This window comes from Bombus vosnesenskii, unplaced genomic scaffold (assembly GCF_011952255.1).
Source record: "Bombus vosnesenskii isolate JDL3184/JDL3185 unplaced genomic scaffold, Bvos_JDL3184-5_v1.1 scf7180000013395, whole genome shotgun sequence".
Classification (NCBI taxonomy): Eukaryota; Metazoa; Arthropoda; class Insecta; order Hymenoptera; family Apidae; genus Bombus; species Bombus vosnesenskii.
The window spans coordinates 728,409-746,651 of record NW_022883020.1 but is presented as its reverse complement, the minus strand read 5'-3'; the positions used below and the strand labels follow the sequence as shown (position 1 = coordinate 746,651).

The 18,243-nt window shown below is 37.4% G+C and overlaps 3 protein-coding genes across 3 annotated transcripts; 1 reads left to right on the top strand and 2 right to left on the bottom strand.

Annotated features, from left to right (window-relative positions):
* Positions 1–1,816: 1,816 nt before the first annotated feature.
* LOC117237645 (cuticle protein 2-like) lies at positions 1,817–4,070 on the top strand. The gene is made up of 3 exons (XM_033501814.1): positions 1,817–1,917; positions 2,380–2,639; positions 3,020–4,070. Exons 1-3 carry the CDS (start codon positions 1,903–1,905, stop codon positions 3,222–3,224), a joined length of 480 nt encoding a protein of 159 aa, XP_033357705.1. The 5' UTR covers positions 1,817–1,902; the 3' UTR covers positions 3,225–4,070.
* A 2,628-nt stretch (positions 4,071–6,698) lies between these two features.
* LOC117237642 lies at positions 6,699–9,185 on the bottom strand. The gene is made up of 3 exons (XM_033501809.1): positions 9,104–9,185; positions 8,074–8,424; positions 6,699–7,763 (listed from the first exon to the last, which is right to left on the bottom strand). Exons 1-3 carry the CDS (start codon positions 9,113–9,115, stop codon positions 7,473–7,475), a joined length of 654 nt encoding a protein of 217 aa, XP_033357700.1. The 5' UTR covers positions 9,116–9,185; the 3' UTR covers positions 6,699–7,472.
* Positions 9,186–12,552: 3,367 nt separating this feature from the next.
* Positions 12,553–17,214, bottom strand: LOC117237647 (pupal cuticle protein-like). Its single transcript, XM_033501817.1, has 5 exons — positions 17,074–17,214; positions 17,017–17,043; positions 15,547–15,913; positions 14,760–15,014; positions 12,553–12,786 (listed from the first exon to the last, which is right to left on the bottom strand). The coding sequence occupies exons 1-5, from the start codon at positions 17,209–17,211 to the stop codon at positions 12,635–12,637; spliced, it is 939 nt and encodes a 312-aa protein (XP_033357708.1). The 5' UTR covers positions 17,212–17,214; the 3' UTR covers positions 12,553–12,634.
* Positions 17,215–18,243: the final 1,029 nt, after the last annotated feature.

Sequence of the window (18,243 nt, the reverse complement as noted above, 5' to 3'; positions counted from 1 at the left end):
ACATTTTTTGCAATGATCTAAGAAAACAGTATAATTTGTTTTCACTTGCAATAATAAGCAATTACCAGGTGTTGTCTATTGTCCTTTATGAAATAATTAAATTTATAACAAGCTCTCTCTCTCTCTCTCTCTCTCATTTTGATTTAATTATATACTGCGTAAGAAACTGGTGTTCGGCATGGCACGTCCCGACCACGTTTGTCTGTCGTTATCAAAGCGTTGGCGACAAGCTCGCGCAGTTCCGCTCAGGTCAGCACGCGAACAATGCGCGATGGTGGTCTTTGAACCGGCACCAACTGTCGCAACTCGGTTCGTTATTTCAAAAGAAAGAAAGAAAGAAGGGGAGAAAAAAGCTTGGAGTAAAGAACCCAATGCACCGGTTGTGACGCCGCGTGACAACACGCGGGATCGTAAGAGGTGGGTGAACACGGAATGGGCGACGATCGATGGAATTCGTTTCGTCCACTTGCTGTGGGCACACGATGAAATATCGCTCGGAGGATATAGAGAGTGAAATGCTTCTGAAACACGTTGTCGCCTCGTGTTACGTACCTATGCAAACTATACCTGTTTTTGTAATTGCCCATTCTGTCATTCTTTGGAAATTAGGATAGAAATACCTTTCAGATTTTTCGATTTCCCGTGAAATATTAAGAAACTATGTGTGGATACAGAAGATACAGAAAGCACGAGGAAATCAAAATATTACAGAACATTGCAATGCTAAGATAATTGTACAAAATTAATTTTGCTTAGTAGAATCAGTTATACGATAAAAACAGTGTTCATTTCTTGACGAAATCCAATCGATGGGACACGCACTTTCTGACCAGCACTTCACTTCTTACGAAAATGTACGAAAATCGCTGGATGACTGGTTTGCCTCAAAAGAGCGACAGTTCTTTTGGCGTGGCATCCGCCAAATGCCAGACAGGTGGGAAAAATGTATAGCTAGCGATGGGCAATACTTCGAATAAAATATTTTTAATCATTTTTATACAGTAAACGTGTATTTTCTATACAAAAATTCCGGTTTCATATTTACATGCCTGGTACTTTTCGGAATAATTATGAATCGTGCAGAATACGATTCGTGATAAAAGAAAAGTTTAATAACAGCAGAACAAATTTCTTGGAGACGGGAATTCTTTAGATATGTCTTCGCAAATTCAAAGTAAATGCTTGAAAATGATACTCTACGATTCTCGACGTGTATCTTCCTATGCGGGCGTTGGAGTCTCCAATTCATTTGTAGCCGTAACTTTCGTGCTTGTGCGAGCGTCAAAGTCTCCAGTCAGACTCAATAGAGTTTTCATCGCCATTTTTTTCATTGTTCCCCAAGCTCCCAAAGATATTGAAAAAATTCTACGATACTTATCGATATCCTCGTATAATTTGTTCGATTATTACATCAAGCATTTTAAACTTTTTTCCCATAAAAATAAGGAAAAATATATATGTCGATCTAATAATAAGATTAATTCAACTACACAACAATCGTAAGCAACGAAATTAATCAATTTTTAAATGACATATTCCATGAATTTGGTGGCCACTTTATTGAAAATGTATCGAGAACGTTGTGACTGCATCCGCGATGACGTGCGTGTCCACGTCTCGCGCATAGCGTCGCGTCGAGGCAAGTTTTATTCCTGACGAGGTTACGGGACACACGGTGTCATTGTTAATGGCTGGTAAATGTTACAGAGCTGGGCAAGGCAACGTTTAAAGCAGAGCATTTTTCTGGGTGTGGTTGTATACCCCGTTGTCGCGCACGGGGTGGGGCACGCGACGACGCCCTGTACCCCTATAAATTCGACGATAGCAGATTGTGGAAGTCATAATGCGGATCACAAGCTCTGTCGATAGTCGCTGGATCGACCTGCGCTGAGCTTCGACAACATGTTCCGATATATTGTGAGTATTACGTAATTTTTTATCTTTAATTTTAGTTGAATTTCTGGTACAAATGACTTTGGAAGGCTCGAATGTTTTTTGCATTGCTTTTCGATGGGTTTGAGCATTCACTTTTTGGTTTGTCTGTTTGATTGAAATTTTACACCTGCATTTCGTTTCTTACAGGGATTTTTCTTTTGAAAAATGCGTATGTGTGTTTTTGGTGGGAATCATCGTGGAAAGTGATTATTTTTTGTACGCTTTTTCAAGCAGACTCGGATATATTTTTGAGAATTTTGTTTCATTCTTTCTTTTCTAACGCAATTTGACGTTCCTTTCTTTTTCCTTTCTTTCGGAGATTTATTTTGAAGCGTACGTGCTTCAGTTTCTTGTTAGGGGGAATTTAGATAGCACATGTTTCTCAGGGTAAAAAGTCAAAATAAAAATATATGTATTCTATAAGTGAATTTCGCTTTCTTTCAGATTCTGATTTCTATTATTTTGAACGTGGCCTACTGTGCGCCACAGTGGTACGGAGGAGCCTATGGTGGTCACGCGGCTCCAGCCCCATTAGGAGCAGATGGACGAGTTGTAGATACTCCAGAAGTTGCTCAATTGAAAGCAGCTCATTTAGCTGCTTTGGCTGATGCAAATGCGAGGGCACCCAAGGGACCTGGGGTTGCCGGTCCTTACCCCGGCCCTGCTGGTTCCTACGCACCTGGAGGCTATGCTCCGCATTACAGGTTTTGCATATTGTCTCATAGAACAGGAATTTCTCTCTCTCTTTCTATATATATATACATATATATATAAAAATATATATATATTCTCTACTATTAGGAAGAGGAAGTAGGAAGACAGTGAAAAAATTCAGATATTCTTGTTTCTGGCCATTTGAAAATTGGAATTTTCTATAGAAATCAAACTTTAGTTAGAATATTATAGTATTGCTTTATTATACGAACAAATACATATTCTACTTTGCACTAAGCGAGTATAAAATTCTAGCGTGACTATTATTTTAAATATGGAATTGGTTTGAAGTTTCATTCAACTCTTGTTCCTTGTTACATCGTCTTGTCCTACGTACTATTATTATTAAGAAAATTAATTTATTTTCCAGCGGACCACCAGCTCCTCTCGGACCAGACGGCCGCGTGGTAGACACACCGGAAGTGCAGCAAGCAAAGGCAGTCCACTTCTCCTTATACAATGCGGAGGCTCAAAAAGCTCCAGCCGGTCCAGCTGCTCCTAATCCGTCATGGAATCCTGCGGGTGCTCCCTGGAATCCCTCCTGGAATGCTGGCAACAATTGGAATCACTATTAAACCGGCGTTGATCGCCGCAGAAGAAGAATCAAGCTGACAGAAAATATTCACATTCGCCCATTGTTATCGATGATTCGAGAGAATTTGAAAAAAAATCCCCTTGAGTCGTCGAATTTCAACTACCTCCAATGAGTTTTCACTTCGACAATCAACGAAATATTTCTCTCGGAATTTTTCTATAACGTCTTCCGTATCTTTAAGCTCTCTTCCTTCTAGCTCTCTCCCTTTTCTGTGATTCTGTGTTTCATCTACCTCTTGATCGTCTGTTTTTCGCCCGGATCTCAACGAATTTTAGTATCGTTACTGATTAGAAATTATCGACTCATCAGATCATATTACAGAGACGATAAGTTTGCTTAATAGAATTTCGTACAAGTTTCGTACACTTTTAATACAGTTAAATGCAAGTGAAAAATTGTTGTCGAACTTTGAGAAACGATGTATGCAAATGTGCACGGAAAGCGAAATCGACACGTGTGTTTATCGTCGAATGGAAATGAAATAACGGTGGTCTGTACCGTTACAGATATTATCGAGATAAAAATGTCCTCTTGTCACATTCCTCTTCAAGGTGATCTCTTCATCGCTTTCGCACTCGTTAGTCAAGGAAAGTTTGCGTTTGCGTGAGAATTAACCTTTGCACGTGAACTATTCATAGATATTATTCAATGCTATCGTGTTTTCCCTCTCTTTTTTTTTTTTTTAAATAATTACAGCGATACATATACATTTGTAAATTATCGTGCGTGTACATAACGGAGAAACGATTGTAACACGAATGAAACGAATAAAATGCAGCGAAATGTTTTGCTGAAACAAGCAAGATTAAAAAGTCGCTCTTCTTAATTGCAAGAAAATTTTTATTGCGTTTCAAAATGCTTATATTTTTTAATTGTGTTTCACTTTCTGGTATATTAATCGATTTCTCGAATATCTTGGAAAGTTAAATTAATTGAACTAGTTGTGACTATAAATTATAAAAACAATTATTAAGTTATAAGAGAGTTACCAATTTATGCAAACGGTCATTCAATAATAAAACAGTTATGAAATTATAAAACAGTGATCAAATTATTAAAACGGCGATTAAAGATTAAAATAAGAGTAATCTAAGAGGAATTGAAATTATTAACAAGAATCGAAATGTAATATTTCATTCTTTTGAAAGAAAAAGACATTTACAGAATGCAGTGGTATGTTATTGGGAAATAAGTAGCCATAAAATTATTCATAAAATAGTCAAACGATGGTAGACGGTTAAGAACTGTTTAAAAGTTGTACGACACTGACATAATCGAATATATAATCAGAGAACAGGCACGTGTGGTCGACTAACACGCCCGTGACACGAATCAGATTGATTCGTGCTCGGCTCAGAACACACGGCAGTGAAAACGTGTTAGAGTTTGAGCGACTACACGCAAATCTGATTGCACAGTGAAGTCTAACACGTGTACACGGGCGTGAAAAGGACGCAGTGTCGATTAGTTTATTCAGGGCACTAAAGGCAAACTTATGGGTGCTGCAACCAGGATGCAAAGCGATTTACTAGTTTTTAGTAACTAAGATATATGACTTAGAGATAGAAAATTAAAATATTTTATTTGTGTTCGCTATTTCTTTAATGTAAAACTCCATTTGGGTAATTTATTTTCTAGTTAATTAATTGAATCAATAAAAAAGTTCCAATCAAATTCAACCTAAATTCGTAAAAGTACCAAGGTACACTTCGATATCCCCAAACTTACACAAACCAAATTAGATTCTCCGCAATTGAAATCTGAAATCCGTGACAAAGCCCCAGGTTTGAACTAAACTTAACAGAAAGTAGAAATCGGCAAGACCAAGCAAAATAGATTCGACATTCTCAAATCCAAGTAAATTTAGCTCAATTTTACTTTAAATCCACAAAATTGCATAAAAAGAACGCTCTCCCGTTACGATAACTTCAAATCGACTATTCGCATATAGCAAACCCAACCAATTTTCATTTCCATTTTCACAAACCAACCGTATTCCCTCCAACGTCTCCAAACTCGCGCCAACCTCGTAAATCCACCTCCAACTCTCACCTTAGCACCCTATTATCGTTTCATACGATCGCAGGTGCACCTCAACGACCCTATCGATATAAATCCCATTAAGGAACAACACGGTGGCAATTTTTCTGCCCCTAAATCCTAATGCATACCTCGTCAAGCTCGATCAAACACGTCCTTGCTGGTGCCAGCGTCTAGGATACACGTTAGCCGAGTCACGGACAGAACCGGTTCCATGGTGTCTGCCGGATAAGTGCAAGGCGAAGTGTACCGGTAGCAGACACCGTTCGTGGATTCGTTTTCTAGATCTGGATCGGCATTGTTATCGCAGTGATCGCGCGTAATTGACTGTTTAAACACGATGGATATTGAAATCGAGAGTTGGCTGCATAAGGAAGTGAACGTTTGGGGCGTGGAAGGTCGAGATTTCCTGTTCCCCCGACCAGGTAGCTGGCCAGGAGATTAGACGATTGTTCGGAAGGATGGATTTTTAATAGATTGTGTGCAAACATAGTGGTGAATTACGGGTCACTGGGCATCGAGTTAAGTTTAGATGACAGTAAATAGTTTGGCGAGATTGTTAGAACGGTGCAATGTTTTTAATCGATCAAGCAGTGAAAAATTGTGCACATGTATTCGATATTACCGAGGAAATGCAATGGCTCACGAATGTATTTAAACGTTTTAAGAATCTTTCTTTCGTGAACATATTACGCGTACGTGTATTACATGGGACATCTTGAGATTTTTCACCGAGGCAACACTCCGTGGCGTGATTATATCGCTAAAGTTTAAAAGGAATTTAAAGACATATTCGTATATTGTTCGAGGTTTGAAAGGTTCGATGCGCATCTCTCGTACGTCTCTCTGTCTCTGTCTACTTTTTCAAATTCATAATAAGAAAAGAAATCTAATTTTTTCGAATATGTCACGTGGGCACACCGTGCTCTTATTCTGTCATCCCACGCCATACTGTGCCGGATTACTCATGCTCGAATGTAGGTAAATAAGCGAGCAGGTAGGCGTCGTCCAATGAGAAATGGAAAGGAAGAGCGCTCCCAGCTTGACCTGTATGCATCTTGCGTAATGTAAATTCTAGACGATAAGAGTTCCCTGACATTAACCGGAATTCAGTTATATATTATTACGATATCGAGTTTCGTGAACTTTATGAAACCGGGTGGAGCCCATTGTTTAAATTCAGTTTTAAGCGTGTTATTGCGCGAAAAAATTGGGTAAATTGCGAATTATATCTGATGTGCTTTAATTTTTTAATTCGGTCGTGGATTCCGTAGATTTCGGAGGAGAAAAGTTGTTGTCAGTTTGATATTAATTAATTATATTCCCTATTCTATGTTCTACGTTAATGCATATTCTAATTTGAAGTAGGAAAGGAGAAAAAAACGGAGAATAGACAATATTAGAACCATATTCATATTTTATTTCACAGGAAAGATAATAAAAAATACAGAATACACTTTGGTGGTAAGAGAGAGATTTTCTAATCAACGTAAAATTCATTTCACATAAGTATCTTAACCTCCTACGACTATCATAAGTTATTACTATTGGCTTAGAATCTAGACGTTGTTAAAATCACCTATTGTTAATCATTAGTAACAATCATATGGCAATAAAATTCGAATTGCAGCAATGGCAATGTGAGATAAAAAGAAATCGTTATTTCATATAAAATGATTCGTTTTAATTAATATTACGTATATGTAGGGTTGAGTGTGTGCATTGGTAACATTATTTACAAAAAGTGCGTAGGTTGTTTTCGTTGTCAAACTGCCGAACAAACGAAAATCAAAGTCCAAAACGATGTTAAATGTAAAAAATCAGGTACAATACAAACGGTGCTCTCATTGCTGCGAAAAGTTACATTGTGCGATTCTCGTAGAACGAATGCGTACAGTTTGACAGAAAGTCGAACGATTTGAGAAGAAAACTGGGTGACACGCGCAATTTTCTTCACTCAAGTACAGTACATGTATATAACTTTATAATATATTCATCGTCCTTAGCTTGAAACAGAAATGTCAAAATTCGGTTTCAAAATATTACAACTCTTCAAAAAACGGAGTATTGGATTTTTTCATCGTTCTTAATTTTAAACAAAAATACCAAAGTTAATCGTTTAACGTATCGTACATGTCCGTTTACCCAAATCTCACGGAATAAACAAAGAGAGATCCTATTTTATTGGTCAGTAGTAAAGATCGTTTTGCGTTGAAAGCGCCACAGCGCGAGCATGCGCCTTCATATGAGCCTCGCGTGCCCTCGTTACTTCCGGTGTGTCTATCACACGGCCATCCGGTCCCAGGGGCGCCAATGGTCCCCGATAACCTATCGTTGGCGTGTGTTTATACGTCAGTCCGATAGGAGCAAGGTAAACCAAATTTTTTCGTCCGTCAAAGACGTCGAATTCATAAAATTCGGATGCCTTTGAGGCTGCTCTCGCATGCGTTGCTACATGCGGGATTTTTGCTTCTGTCATCTTGAAAATCAGAGCAAGGTTTGTATGTAGAAATTAATAATTAGTAATCTAGGAGTTTTTGTGACTTTTTCATTTGAGAAAAGATTGAAATTTTAGGACTTTTTAAAGGTATATGTAATATATAAACGTAACAAAACGAATAATTTGAAATTCAGCATTAAATTTAAAATTCTTCTATTCGTAATTTTTCGGTGTTTAAAATTCTGAAATTGAAATTTCTCCAGCGATGCATGTTAGATGAAAATTTCTTCTGCTCGTTATTTCTAGTTTCTTTAAATTCTCAAACTTGATAACAAATAATTTAATTTACCTGGGGTATACTGCAAGTCTTACAGGTTTCCATGGCGCGCCCGTCATTCTCCAAAGGCACGAACGTCCTCTGTCTTTGTCGTTTCTGCGTAATAACCTCCATGGGGTCCATCATCCGAGGCATGTACATTTCGTTGTTCTCGTACGTTTCGTAATCGTTCTGAGCTTTTCTTAATCTAGCTATCGTTTCAGCGTGTAACGCTAGATGGGCAGCTCTTGCATGGGCCACTTCCGGCGTGTCCATCACCATCCCATCGCTGGTTAATGGCGCCGGTGGACCTCTGTATTGATAGTACTCTCTCTGTTCGTAAGTCTTGGCGATCGTTGACGCCACTAATGCGGCCAGAATTATCTGAAAAAGTCGATCGGATTTTGTACAATTTTTCCCCGCAATTGGACCTCACAGTGCGTCAAAAGTATTGGAAATTAGATTCGAAGATTAGAATTGAAAACTAAAGAAGGATTGGCTTGGAAATAGATAAAAGGTAAGGAATATTGATTTAATTTAATTTATAAAAATACTTGATATCTTACAGTAATTTGGAATTTAATTTTTGAAAGTGAAACGAAGATAACTTCGATTGTTGATTGACGTTTTTCGATTAATTTAATAAGCTCGAAATAGTTCCCTAGATTTCCTCCTTTTACTGAGATTACAATATCTTTCCGATTAAATTTTAAATCGGTTCCTCTCAAATTGAGATTACGATTCAAGCTCTAATATAGATTATTCCAGATTTATTACTGATATTAGTTTCGGTTGAATCTTGATAGAATTTCCAATAATGATTTATCTAAGCTCAATCGGAAGCGAAGTTCGACGAACACTTTGTAACTAAAACTTCATTTAAGATATTGATTTTCTAACGGATGAAATCTGATTTTGATTTTGTACAAAATTAAATGTAGCCGTAAAAGTTTAAATTTTACGACTTCTGTGACTAGTTCGATCTTTTTCCGATTTCTTTTTTCTCAATCAACGTTCAACGACGACAACGAAACAACTTTTTCCTGGACGAAATCACACTTACGAGCAAGCTCATGCTGCTGGACACCACCGGCCACGAAACGGACGTCTCGATTACGAGTGTGGCTACTTCGATCGAACGATCTAGCTTTTATAGCATCGCGGCGTCGATCATGTGAGTAAACCACGTTACGATGATCAACACCTGACATGAAAAACGATACCTTAATTGTTTTCTTGCTAATGACATAAACGTGAACGGCGATCCCGCTAGACGCGTCTGTGTGGAAGTTAAAGCTGTCGAAAGCTGCGGTGAATTATCGAAGAAGTAAAGTGTCACTGACGAGGAAGAAGTTGGTGCGTATTATTCTTTTGTCTTGTACAATTCTGGAATTTTTAATTTCGGAATATTTGGTGTAGAAATCTGCTGATTTTGGGATATTTTTAGCCCAACATATTTAATCTTGGAACTATTTAATCACGAAAAATTTAATCTTGAAGTGTTTAATTACGCGATATTTAATTCTGGAATTCCTAGTTGTGGTATTATTTAACGTTGGAATATTTAACTTTCTTTCTCTTCTTCCCTTACCGTTTCTTCCCTCGTTTCAATATTTTAAATATTCCAAACTTCGAAATTGCCGTTCGTCGCATAACAAGTCCGCTGTATAGATAAACAAGGAAGTGAAAAATTGCATGTTCTATCGATGAAAAAAGATGATCAAGTTTTAAAGCCGTCCTCAAACGTCCCTGATGTTTCTTCTCAACTTTTCGAGGCCAGTTCTCACGAGTTGCAATCTCAACCCCTTCGCCGCAACTTAAGCAGAACTTTTCTGTGGTTTTCGACACATGCCCGATTCACGGACGACTGGACGGGATCATAGATCCTCCTAGTGATCCAGTGATCCTTTCAAGGCAGTCCTCTATCAACGATGAGCTCCTGTTCCCTTATAAACAGTGGCCAAGATTACACTTTGACCATCGATGTCCGTTTAAACCGTCGCACAGTAAACGAATTTCCGTAGTATCTGCTAAAATATTGAAATATTCATTTGCCCATAAAATATTTACTGAATATTAAATTTATATATAAAAACAAAGGTAACAATTAATTTAAATTTTTCTTATAATGTATTATATATATAACATTTATAGATATATTAATTATATTTTAATTACAATTAATTGTATACATAGACTATATATTAATCTTCAGGTGTATTTTCTAAAAATAAATGAATTGTTGAAACGAAAGCAAAAATGTTACGTATATTATGTTTTACATACAGTATATATAAATGTCACACATATGTCAATAAAATAACAAATAGAATAAAAGAAAAAGTAACAAGTGGTAATAATTTTGTACTGATGATAAGATAGATCAGTGTTTACACAAAAGTGTTTGCCATGCAACGGTTCGTTCTTGTAATTACGCATTACACGTGCAGGTAAATTAGAATGCTGACCTCGTTTGGTTAATTAACGTCGATTCAGATTCCCTGTTTACACCGTAACGCGATATAGTTCGGTCGATAACTTCAAGAAACAGTTGCGCAAACTTTTACGCAAACAGGGTCCTCTAACAAGTAACGCGTGATTAGATCGTGCCTGATTAAAATTCACCGATAATATCAAATTCGTCTATCTTCCTACTGCAAAAATAATAAAGTTCCTTCTGCATTTCCAATTATAAATGATAATCACATCTCGCCAAGTTATTGCAACATTATTGAAATCTATTTTACGTACAATTATTTCAAATTACAATTAATGATTCAATTGCCAGTCAATGCGTCCACGTGCTCGATTCGAGCAAGTTACAATTCTTGACCTTTTCGAGAGCGACGAATCACGATGCTTGAGTTTGTTCAGGAGGAACGACTCCACGTTCCTCGGTAGGTTTCTTCTCGCGTGTTTCGTACACCGATGTGACCTATGTCGCAAGGATTACGGTCTGAAGGTAGTTCGTAACCAGCTGGTAACCGTATTTCGACGAAATTTCTCGTTATTTCTTCGTAAAGTTATCTGGTTCTCGATTATTAGTCAGTTGGTCATGAATTTAGAGATTTATCTACTATCGTTCCCTTTTAGTGACGTTTCACTCGAGTATATCTTAAAGATAAATAAATAGATAAATTTATACAGTAATCGTAATCGACGAACGAATGAATTTTGACGAATTGCGATAAAACGCCAAAATGGATGAAAATAGGGTGCCAGATTTGTCGCTGAGAATTCAGCGAGCGATGTGAAAGTCTGGATCGGTTCTTTGAGAAGCCGCCAACGCCACAAAACACATTCTCGTCGATCAACCAACTACATCGTTCTTTTATTCTAATGGCGAAACTTTTTTCGGCGATCGCTTCTTTTCGCGTGAAATCGTGCGTGCAAAGAGATCGCAATCCTACGAGACAATCGTTACGATAATGTCTGACAGAAAATCTGAACATATCTCCGCGAATTTTAATCAAAATCGCGACATTTTGAAATGTTTGTCTTTTGTGTTTCTTCTTACTTTCGCCTGGCCAATAATAATCGATAACAGTAATAATAATAATATAAATAAAATAAACGTGAAATGGCCATGAGGACACGTTCTCGCTAACCCGGGATCGAAGTGAGGAGATCTTTCTGATTCTTGGATTACGTTAACCGCAATGCATAGCGAAATCGAATGTAGGTTAACTCGTGGTTTCTGACGACTAAATAATACTCCTTGGTCATTCGTTCGGCGCATTGGTTTGGCCGCTTCTTGGCCAAGAACTGCGCGTTAACCTATATGATACAAATTCATTAAATATCTGAAATGCAAGAGCCGATTTTTTTAATCGTATTACGGCAAAATCTGACTGTTTCTATTAAGCGATAAATGTGAATTAATAATATATAGTTTCTAGAATTGGATAGTTAATTAAATTGTTCAATTAACAATTACTATGATATATATTTACATAGTATTTATGTAAGTAATGGAATCTTAGATAACGAAAGAAAGAAACCGTTATCGTTTGCGGTAAAAATATTCGCAACTGAGCGAGTCGCTTCTATAGAAACATTATCTAAAGGTAAATCGTTTTACGATAAAACTTGAAACTAAACCGTCGGAGTAGAAGCATTGGAATTTTCTGATATTTTTAACTATATTCATTTTTCTAGAGAAGCAAGACACAGGTTTCTCGAAAAATAATTTTAAAGAGCTTCCCCAAAACTTTGAAAAACTTAAAAACTTCCAACTTCAATCTTATTAAAGAAAAAAAAAATAGAAAGAACAAGCAAATAATACAAATCCATTAAACATACTTTTAGGGAACATCCCTTAAACTTGGAAATGTTTAGGGATCTGTCAACATCTGTTATTAATATTCGTTAATTCTTTTTCTCTCCGAAAAAAAAGTAAAAACCAAAGTCAATTAGAAGCAACTTAAGGAAATTTCTCCGATAAGGTGCAAAAAAATGAAATAAATACAAACGAAGGAACGAAGGAAAGGGAATAAGAATGACAAGTTTAAAAAAAAAAAGGAGGGGAAGTAATTTATTTGCCTAAATTATATATAGATACGTCTTGATTATGAATTTAGTAAGCACCGAATTGTTACGATTGGTAGTTCTGGGGATGGAAAGCAGGCGTGCCGAACGCAGGTTGACCTTGAGCAGGATACGATGGTGCTGCGCCAGGAAATACTTGTGCAGCAGGAGCACCATATTGAGCGTTGTATGGAGCTGGAGCTGCTGGACCAGCATAAACTGAAAGGAAGTAAGAAACGATGCAATTGTCTATTATCGATTCTTGATCTGGTGAAAAATTTGAAATAAACCTGTTTATTTCTCTTTTCTATGGACGGAGACAAGTTATTAGAAACTTGTAGATCCGATAATTTGTGATCGATTCTATTATTATTCTGATAACATAAAAGTAATTATTCGAAAATGATAACAATTAATAGTCGGTAAGTCGTCCAAATAAATATTATAATGCTTTACCATATTCCTCGATGAGGTTGAGGAAGAGCAGAAAATATCGATTTTTACCGTTACACTGTATATCTGCAGTTGTCGATCTTCCAATTAAAAGGTGCAAATTATAGCAACCAAGGCTTAAAAAATCGATCAAGGTGACATGTCAAGGAAGCTTAAAATTCCTTTTCGTGATTTATTCACACGAGTCATTTAATCAGTTCCAATTTGCTTTAGGATCGGCAGTCGAACGAATCGGGACAAGAGGAACCGGTTCCTGTCTGACCTTTCCCCTTCGTTATTAATGATGCAAGCGTCCATTTAAAGAGATCGAGACAATAAAAATGGTTTATTTAAAAATAGCTGGTTGCTTTCTAATTCTCGTTAGTTCAATCTCTCGCACGGTTCTTTCTCTCCTTGGAAAAAGAAAAATATGGTACTCGATTAGTTCGTCATCTTCGACGTCAGTTACTTGTTACAAAGCACCAGTTTCGAATAACTAGAGTGAAACTCGTTCCTGACCTACGACGTCGTTGTTTGATATTCCAGAAGAGAAATGGCCGGGTCACGATTATATTCGTAACGATTAGTGGCCATACAGGCCATTCTCACAGGAACAATCGAACGATTAACTTGTTGAGCAATCAGTTGGTTCTTACGTTGCATCAGGGTGTTACGAACGTATTTATAACTGGTCAGAGTTCAGTCGTTCCTGACTATAGAAATTCCTCGATTCGATTTGCAGAAAATATTACATCATCGAAATTGTATCGAAGCTACGATAGAAAAAAGTTCTTGTTGGAATTATTGGAAACAGACTTTTGTAAGTAAGACATTTTTTAATAACTATATTTTTGCTCTGTCCTGCTTTATAATTCTTAACGAATCAATGAATTATTCATTTGTGAATCAAATTATTCTAATTCTCTAGATTAAACGTTAGGAAATTAGATTAAAAATTATTCTGTTTCACAATACTCGTTATTTTATCCCATCACTGGCATACTTTTTTTAATGTATGTGTTACGCTTAACGTTGCGTTATTTCAATGTATCAGATACATTACATGAAATAAGAAACAAAACGATTTACATACATTTGTGTCATTCTTCCCGCTATCCGATCCTTATACACGCTATTTCATACAAGAATCGTTATCATTTTTGTTCAAGCATATTTAACATTATGTGTATCCTAAATTCTCACGTTACATTCAAATATTTTACATAAAGGTCTGACTTAGATAATTGGCAAAATAATCTACCATTTATGTATATTAAACTAGTTATTTCTTATTTGAGCAGTGAGACTACTTCAGTCACATTATATCAGATACCTTCGATATATACTTCACTGAGTATCGTATAAGGATTAATGCTTTGTATTAAACGAACAGAAAATGAGAATGCTACAAATATCGAAAAGATTTACGATAAAAAGACTATAGAATATTATAATAAAGGAACTTCGGAGTTATTATGTCCGTGTTGAAGTGGCTTCAAATTTACTGAATTTTTTCGAATATTCTCCTCTAATATCTGTAATAAATTAGTAAATAGAAAACATTCAGATTTTAAGGAAGAATATTTTCAATAAAGAAGGGCACCTTAAAACGAAAGAAACTATTAAATCTGCAAAAACATAGACTAACAATCAAAAGTAGTTTCCAGTTATCTGTTTTTAGTTTCCATAACGATCTTGTCCAATTATATTCCAAATATATCGGATTCCTCCTCAAGCAGAATCCCTCAGAGCGAACGTACCTTGGCCTTGCACTTCCGGTTTGTATTCCTGGGCAAATTTATACGCCCTTGCTTCGGCCTCCGCCAGTTCCGCCAACCTGGCGGCCTTAAGAGCAGCCACTTCCGGCGTATCGATTACGGTTCCATCCTCGGCTAGAGGCGCTGGAGCAAACCTAGCGGTATTCGTAGAGAAACTTTGTTGGCCAATGAAGTTCGTGTTTCCGGTATAATATGGCTGGTACGCCGGGTTAGGTTGACTATACGATGGTGCTGGAACTGGAATTTGTACGATTGGTTTTGTGAGTATACACGATTAGTAAAATTGAAAAATGAGAGAAACGTGGTTAAAACTTATTTGAAATATTAAAAATACTGGAACTGAAATTTTTGTCGTTGACTTTTTGAGTGCACAGTTTACAAATTTATTAGGAACATTAAGGATATCCATTTGTTATTTATGATCTATTAAAGGTGTTAAAAATACCAAAAATATAATCATGGTAGAACTAAAATTTTCGTGGTTGCTCTTCTCAGTACTTATTTGATAATGTTGGTAAAATGAAAAGTTTTACTTGTGATTTTTTACTTAACACCGTTGCCTTCTTCCGGTCCATATACCCAATAGATGTTACTAGAATTTACTAGAATTTATTAGATATTTCATTCGGCTATTCAGTGTAATTTTTGTACCTTTTGTATATTCAACGCTTTTTATGAACAAATACTTGAAAAAGGGAAGATATCTGAAGAGATACAAAGTGAAGAAGAAGCGAGGAGGACAGCAGAATTAATATAAATATTATTTTACCTGGAGCAGGTTGATGATAGTTTGGTGCAGGTTGATGATACTTTGGCGCAGGAAGCTGACCTCCTTGGTTTGGCGAGGAAGCAGGAATGATATGCGGCTGGGTCGGTACTGGATTGTATTCAGACGACTGGGGTTGATTCTTGCTTTCTTCCGCCGCTCTAGCCGCTGCTCTGGCGAATTCCGCAAAGTGTGCAGCCTTCGCCTGAGCGACTTCTGGCGTGTCGATCACGTTCCCATCTTGGCCAACCGGTGCTGGAGGCGCGAACCTTTGAGGTCCTGGCTGAGGGTGGACCTGGGGCTCGACGAAAGAGGGCGGTGCGCCGAGGAAACCGGCTCTGCAGCTCGCTACCGTAACGACTAAGACGATCTAGAATGAAATAGGAACGTTAAGAAGGTACAAAAAGAAATTGCGAAATGATTAATAAAATAAAATACATTTTTGTGCTGATTTATATTTTTCTGGATACAACAAAGTGAGATTTTCTAATTAATTCGACAGATTAAGTTATATCATATTAGGGATGTATACGAGTTGAGAATTTTTAATTAAGTACGATCTTCTGCTCTCGTTTTAGTACTTGGATAGAAAGCATGTTTAGGTATAATGATTCCCCTCTATACATTTCGCTATATACAGGACAAAATTGTCCTTCCATGGATCTAAATAAGCTTTGAAACGCAATCGTCTAGTCTCGTATGTTTCAACATTGTTTATTCGTGAAATGAAAGTTACAAATTTTGAAATTCAACATTTGCGAATTTAGCGATTTTCAAATTTTCCAATGAACAATTTACAATTTGAGAATGTTGTAGTACAGATAGAACTCAACCTCTCTGATCTCGGCGATTTTTTAATACGTGGTGGAGGGCATGATTTTGATCAACTTTTTCCTACCTATGTTACTGACGGTCGGCCTTAGTTTCCGGGACATTTGCAAAAGGCTGTCGCTACTATTACAGAGAATACTACGTAGATTTTAGCGTCTATGGCAGCGTACGCGTCTGTGTTAGTTACCAATGGCTGGCTGAATATTTCGTTTTATTTTTTGTGAATATTTCGGTAACTAAAAAGCGTGTTCAACCCTTATGTGTATAAGAAAAAGTTGTTCAAAATATCCATTTCTACAACATCGGAAAATCATCGAGATCCGGAGGATAGTCGGTCCTGCTACAGTTTCCCCAAATTACAAACGAACTAAATTTCAAATACAATTATTTTAACAAAAACTTCAAGCGTGCCTAACGAAGTTTGCCGCTCCCCAAGAGAAATTGAAAAAAATTTTATCACAAAAGCCATTCCAAAAATCTTGGAAAACTCCTCTTTAACATATCTATAAACCCTAAACCCATTCTAGCTCCTATCGTATCTCTAAGCTCCGCGTGGGCCTCTACCGACCTGATCTACCCTAACCTTTCACTTTCCTTTGTTCTTCACGTCACCCTATCCACTCACGCGAGCAGGACACTCACCAATCCTCTCATAGTATCTTTCTCTCTTCCTCTCTTCCCTCTATAATCCCTCTCTCTAAAATCCTTCTGAGCTTGTTTCCTCTTTTTTTTTGAAAGCGCTGCTGGTGACCAGTACTCGCTTGTTTCCGCTGCAGCCACGGTTAACCCGGCCCGGCCCGACGTTTTGTGTTCCTGGTGAACGGCTGTTGGTAGCATTTATAGCGGTAATCATCCGCCCCCTCCCACGTGGACCACGATTGGCCACGATCTGGAGGGAGCCAAGGAGGTGATCGGCGAACCCACGTAGCCTGGGAAGCGCGCCAGGAAAAAGGATACTCCCTCCCTTCGGTTACCCGGCTGGCAGGACCTTGGCATTTCAACGGGGTCCATGCACTCCTGTACCGGAAGGATGGGACCCGAGATACTGCGACGGGGCTCATGAAGAAGGTTTTGGCTAGGTCCGCGTCAGGATGTGTCAGGATAGCTTTGAATCGAATTGCGATAAAGGATCAGAGATTTGGAGATTGTAAATAAATCTCAAGTTTGTAGATCGTTTCTTATCGTGGCAAGCTTTAGTTGCTTGGAACGAAGTGGACTGGACAGTGCAGTCAATTTGAGATTTGGATTCAGACGCAGTTGAGAAGCAGGGATTTTGGAATTCGGTATTAGGTAAAGGTTTCGATATAGATTCTTTAATCGCGGAAAGCTTTAGTTGGAATAAAGTGAAATTGAGAGAGGAGTAAATTGTGGATTTAGATCGGATTGCGATTAAAGTCGAAGGTTTTAGACCGTATAATTGCGGAAAGCTTTAGTTGGTTGGGATAAAGTGGAATTGAGGGCGGATTAAATTTGGGATTTGAAATGATGATTTGAAATTAGATTAGAATTGATATACGTACATAAAAGAATATTTATGGGCATTACTTCGATATTCGATAGAATTGGAAGGTTCAGTGGTTAAGTATGATCACTTAGAAGCGAGTTAGAAGTGGCTTGCCGATGAGTATCGAATTAAATAAAATTAGACTGGTTGGAAGAGCTAAAGAATTTTGTGAGTGGGAAAAATATACACATAGTGTCTAGATACAGAATTATTAGGAGCGTGGGATTGGTAGAGGTATAGAATTATAGCTTCAAAGATCAGTAGGGTTACTGAGGTATACAATTTGTAAGGAGGAGATCACCGAAGACATTAAAGCTGTAGGAGTAGAAAATTATTCTTTTAAGACTTTACAATCTCTTCTATAA